Raw genomic sequence first — 6125 nt, forward strand, 5'->3', positions numbered from 1 at the left:
TACGGTGAAGCTTATTTCCCAAAAGAAAAAGTGTTTCTGAAAGCAAATAGATCTTTATGTGCTATGAGAAATATCTGCCCTCAATGGCCTTCTCTTAAAGCCACGTTGAGTAGTAGAAAAGTTACGGGTCCCATATCAAGTACAACTTGATCTCATTCATACTATAAAACTCTCCTACAATCTGAAGGAGAAACTACCAACCTTATGCATTATTTTTAACTTCATCTAAATTAACGAGTCTGACTTCATAACACTATTGGGAGAAGAGTAAAGTTCCCCTTCCCAAAGACAGTGTAGGTAGGAAACATGTTTACGTATTGTTTGAATAACCCTACAATTAGGCAAGACAAGCTACTGACTATAATTGGATTTATGGGACACTGTCCCTGGAGTTTTAGAATTTGTAATACTGTACAAATAGATGTTTAACTTTAATTTGCTGCATGAATTGGAGACTTTTCAAAAGCAACAAATAGCTTAAATTGCCCTACACTGCCACTGGCTGGTTCTTTGGAGGATGTTACTGCAGCACAAACATCAGGACAACTAAAGCAAGATGAAAGAAATATTTGCCATGTGTCTCCCAGCATGAGACACATGTCACCATTTTCCTGGGTTTAAGAAAGAAATTCTGGGGCTTGTGTCTAAGTGTTCAAAGTCTCTGTTAATTTATGGCTGCAGAAACCTATACCTTTTTTTGCCTTTATTCACTGAGACTTCCAAATTATTTTGGATCTATCTCTAGGAATGGCAGAAGAAACTGCGAACCTGGAAATCCTAACAGTTCCTAAGTAAGAAGATTATCACCAAATCAGAGGAAGAAAATCATGCCAATGGTACAGAGGTAAATAGATCAGTTAAAATATGGTTTTGGAAAAAGAAAGAATGCAAAATGTTGTTTCTTTTCTCATTCTTTTGTGATGCTGATTAAATACACCATCCTCCTACCCTCACATTGCCAAAAGAAAATCTTACAGCAAAAGTAATATTTTAAGGATGTATCTGTTGACTTCCTGCTTAAATTTTTCTTATTAGTGACATATTTCTTCAAACAAATATTACTATCGCTAACCTAGAGAACCATTTAAGAACCGACCACAAGTTCATATAAATAAAACATGCCAGATATGTGAAGGAGGGGTTTACGTTTTATATATGTGCGACATTAATCCTTCTATGCAGGATGAACATAACATTAAAAAATGTTCCTGGCAAACTGGACATCTGTAAAAGTATTTTTCTTCCTGGGATTTTCTCAGTACCCTAAAGTTCAGGTCATCATATTTGTGGTGTGCTTGCTGATGTACCTCATCACCTTACTGGGCAATGTTATTCTGATCTCCATCACCATCCTAGATTCCCACCTCCACACCCCTATGTACCTCTTCCTCAGCAATCTCTCCTTTCTGGACATCTGGTACACCTCTTCTGCGCTCACTCCAATGCTGGCAAACTTTGTTTCAGGGAGAAACACTATTTCATTCTCAGGATGTGCCACTCAGATGTACCTCTCCCTTGCCATGGGCTCCACTGAGTGTGTACTCCTGTCCATGATGGCATATGACCGGTATGTGGCCATCTGCAACCCCCTGAGATACCCTGTCATCATGAATAGGAGAACCTGTGTGCAGATTGCAGCTGGCTCCTGGATGACAGGCTGTCTCACTGCCCTGGTGGAAACGATGTCTGTGCTGCCACTGTCTCTCTGTGGTAATAGTATCATCAATCATTTCACTTGTGAAATTCTGGCTGTATTGAAATTGGTTTGTGTGGACACCTCCCTGGTGCAGTTAATCATGCTGGTGATCAGTGTACTTCTTCTCCCCCTGCCAATGCTACTCATTTGTATCTCTTATGCATTTATCCTCACCAGTATCCTGAGAATCAGTTCAGTGGAAGGCCGAAGTAAAGCCTTTTCAACGTGCACAGCCCACCTGATGGTGGTAGTTTTGTTCTATGGTACAGCTCTCTCCATGTACCTGAAGCCCTCTGCTGTAGATTCACAGGAAATAGATAAATTTATGGCTTTGGTATATGCTGGACTAACCCCCATGTTGAACCCTATCATCTATAGTCTACGGAACAAAGAGGTGAAAGTGTCCTTGAAAAAATTGCTGATTAGAAATCCTTTTAATACAGCCTGCATTTCCACCCTCAAATAACAATCACACTCATCTAGAAAATCAACATTACCCAGAAAACTGCACAGTAGTTTACTTAAACCAACCCTGGAAAATACTTACTTTCCATAGAAGTTTACTATTATGTCCTCTATTCTGATTTGTCTTACAAGTAAAACTTCATATTAACAGATCGTTTATGAAGAATAAATTATGTTTCCAGGAAAGCAATTAGCATTTATTGAACACTAGTATAACATTAAAATTAGATAATTGCCTACTGTTTCATATTTACTTTCTGTAGCATCTCAGTGTTCAGCTGTGACATAAGCATAACAATACACAAAAACTATACAATTGTGAGCCTAGTAAATTTTGAAATAATTTACTTCAAATGATTCATAATTTCCCCTCAATTTAAAAAGAAATCTATATTTTTTAATTAGTGTGGATACAACTCAAAGTATACACACATGCACACACACACCCCTAATAATTTGTAAAACCAAAACAGCATCAATTTTGGAACTCTCCCTAGTTTCCAACATGTTAAAGTGGAAAAAACATGGCTTTAGATGTAATGAAATATGAGTGATTTTGTTTTGTTTCGTTTTGTTTTTTGAGACGGAGTCTCACTCTGTTGCCCAGATTGGAGTGCAGTGGCGCGATCTTGGCTCACTGCAAGCTCCACCTCCTGGGTTGATGCCATTCTCCTGCCTCAGCCTCCCGAGTAGCTAGGACTACAGGCGCCCACCACTATGCCCGGCTAATTTTTGCATTTTTAGTACAGACAGGGTTTCACTTTGTTAGCCAGGATGGTCTCGATCTCCTGACCTCGTGATCTGCTCACCTCGGCCTCCCAAAAGTGCTGGGATTACAGGCGTGAGCCGCCACACCGGCTGAGTGATTTTGTTTATTTGGAATGTATATGTGGGGGATGACTAAATATCTGTGTGTGCGCAAATACATAACAAGGGTTGCACTATTGTAATCCTATGTATGAGGTGGAATAGAAGTCCAATTGGCAGATCCTGAAGTATCTGTGGATATAAGATTAGAATATACTTATATTGTACTTTGATTGTCTCAGTGAATTCATCAACACACACCTATCATGTTATCATTTTTCTTAAAGCGTGCTGAATTGACCAATTAATTAAAGATGAGGAGTGAAATTGCATTGCAGGATAAATAATATATTAATGCACATACATATTATAGAAACAGATTCATAAATATATCTAATATATGTGAGCAAAATTACATAAATTATAATTTTACCAATGTTACATAGTGATGTACTTTTTCTTGTCTTTTCCACCCTCTCTGGAGCTATAGAATATTGAGGCCAATGTGCACACATTAGTTCTTTATCAGAGAAGGTTCCTTGAATTTATGTGGGTGACGGCTTTATCCTAGGGAGAAGGTACCTCTGGCTGCATACATATAACCTTCCTAATCCTTAGGTTTAGAGAACATGATGCAATTACAGATGGTTATTACAAGAGGTTCCAGCCTGAGCAAGACAGAGCTTGCAAGGAATTACCCAGTTGTAGATGAATGGATTAGGAATGAAACCATGTAGAAGGAAAGAATTCAATGACTAGGAACTGTGCTGGCGATCTTAATCCAAGTGCTGCTAGCACACATCAGAATACTTTTCTTACTCAAGTATCAGATTCCCAGTTCTAGTAATTCAGAATCTCTACAAAGGTAGGTACTGGAAATTTTTATTAAAAATCAAAGCTATACAGTTATTTTTATTTCCATCCTTAAACATTTCAGGATCAGGCAGTAGTGACTACAGCATGATGCTGTTACATGGCTGAAGAGGAGGAAGGGATGTTAAAACTGTTAACCACTCAGTTTCTATATCAATTTTAGAAAAAGAAAAAAAATAATTCCAGGTAATCACAAACAGTGAGCACACAATAATTCATCTTATTTGTTTATAGGGGTGGGAAAAAAACCTATAAAAATTGTATTGAATTTAAAGTTTTATGTTACATCAGCTCCAGTGGGCATGTATTAGGTACATGATATCTTCTTCAACGTCTTTATTTATCAGTGTTTTTAAGGGATGCAATGAACTAAATTAGCAATTGCAGTGTAGGACAAGCCAACAAGCTGTCCAGAAGCAAAACAACGAAATGACCTTATCTACCTGGTTGGACCCCCACAAGACTAGAAAAAGTCCTCAGATTTCAGGTACTTCTGCAAGAGTCATCTTGTCTAAACAAAGCCAAGATGGAGTTAACTTCTACATAACCCAAGTATGTTTTCGTTGCTCTCCTCCCAAGGATGGAACTATACACGTAATCCTGAACTGTGTCCTGATTGCAACTTCGTTATTCCATGATAAGCAGCCCCCACCACTACAACATTTTAAAAATATTATCATTGATTGATAAATAATAATTGTATACATTTATGGGATACAATGTGATATTTTTCTCTATGTACACAGAGTGGGATGATTTATTATTTTTATTTTTTTGTTTCAAATTTTATCTTGGATTCAAGTAGTACATATACAGGTTACATGGGTATATTGCATGATGCTGAGGTTTGGGATATAAATGATCCTGTCATCCAGATAATGAGCATAGTACCCAACAGTTAGTTTTTCATCCCTTGCACCCATACCTTACCCCTGTATTATCCCCCATGTCTATTGTTGCCATAAGCACCCAATTTTTAGCTCTCGCTTACAAGTGAGAACATGTGGTACTATGTTTTCTGTTCCTGCATTAAATGGCTTAGGATAGTGGACTCTAGGTGCATCCATGTTGCTACAAAAGGCATGATTTTATTCTTTTTATGACTGCCTAGTATTCCATGGTATATATGTACCACATTTTCTTTATCTAATCCACCATGGGAACCTAGGATGGGCACCTAGGATGATTCCATGTCTTTGCTATTGTGAATAGTCCTGTGATGAACATATGAGTGGATACATCTTTTTAGCAGAATGATTTATTTTCTTTTGGTTATATACCCAGTAATGGGATTGGTGAGTGAAATGGTAGTTCTAAGTTCTTTAAGAAATCTCCCAACTGCTTTTCACAATGGGTGAACCAATTTACATTCCCACCAACAATGTCTAAGCATTCCCTTTCTGAGCATTTCCATTTCTCCGCAGCCTTGCCAGCATCTGCTGTACTTTGGTTTTTTAATAACAGCCATTCTGACTGGTACAAGATGGCATCTCATTGTGATTTTGATTTGCACTTCTCTTGTGATTAGTGATGTTGAGTATTTTTTCATATCTTTGTTAGCCACGTGTATGTCTTCTTTTGAGAAGTGTCTTTTCATGTCTTTTCCTTACTCCTTAATGGGGTTATTTCGTTTTTGCTTGTTGAATTAAGTTCCTTATAGATTCTAGATATTAGACCTTTGTCAAATGCATAGTTTGCAAACCTTTTCTCCCATTTTGTAAGTTGTCTGTTTACTCTGTTGATAGTTTCTTATGCTGTGCAGAAGTTCTTTAGTTTAATTACGTCCCACTTAATTTTTCTTTTGTTGCAATCGCTTTTGAGGACTTGGTCATAATTTCTTTCCCAAGGCCAATGTCCAGAATGGTGTTTGCTAGGTTTTATTCAAGGACTCTTATAGTTTGAGGTCTTACATTTAAATCTTTAATCCATCTTGAGTAAATTTTTGTGTATGGTGAAAAGGAGTCCAGTTTCATTCTTCTGCATGTAGCTCGCCACCTACCCCAGTACCATTTATTGAATGGGGAGTCCTTCCTTCATTGTTTATTTTTGTCAACTTTGTAAAGATTAGATGGCTGTAGGTCTGTGGCTTCATTTCTGGGTTCCCTATTCTGTTCCATTGGTCTATGTGTCTGTTTATGTACCAGTACCAAGCTGTTTTGGTTATGCTGGTCTTATTGTATACTTCTTAAAGTTGGGTAATGTGATGACTCCAGTTTTGTTCTTTTTGCTATCGCCTTGGGTATTCAAGGCTCTTTTTTGGTTCCATATGAATTTTAGTGTAATT

The 6125-nt window shown here is 37.6% G+C and overlaps 1 protein-coding gene across 1 annotated transcript; it reads left to right on the forward strand.

Annotated features, from left to right (window-relative positions):
* Positions 1-1126: 1126 nt before the first annotated feature.
* Positions 1127-2200, forward strand: LOC101000794 (olfactory receptor 13F1). Its single transcript, XM_031654364.1, has one exon. It carries the CDS (start codon positions 1203-1205, stop codon positions 2160-2162), a length of 960 nt encoding a protein of 319 aa, XP_031510224.1. The 5' UTR covers positions 1127-1202; the 3' UTR covers positions 2163-2200.
* The last annotated feature ends 3925 nt before the right edge of the window (positions 2201-6125 follow it).

Source organism: Papio anubis, chromosome 13 (assembly GCF_008728515.1).
Source record: "Papio anubis isolate 15944 chromosome 13, Panubis1.0, whole genome shotgun sequence".
Taxonomy (NCBI): Eukaryota; Metazoa; Chordata; class Mammalia; order Primates; family Cercopithecidae; genus Papio; species Papio anubis.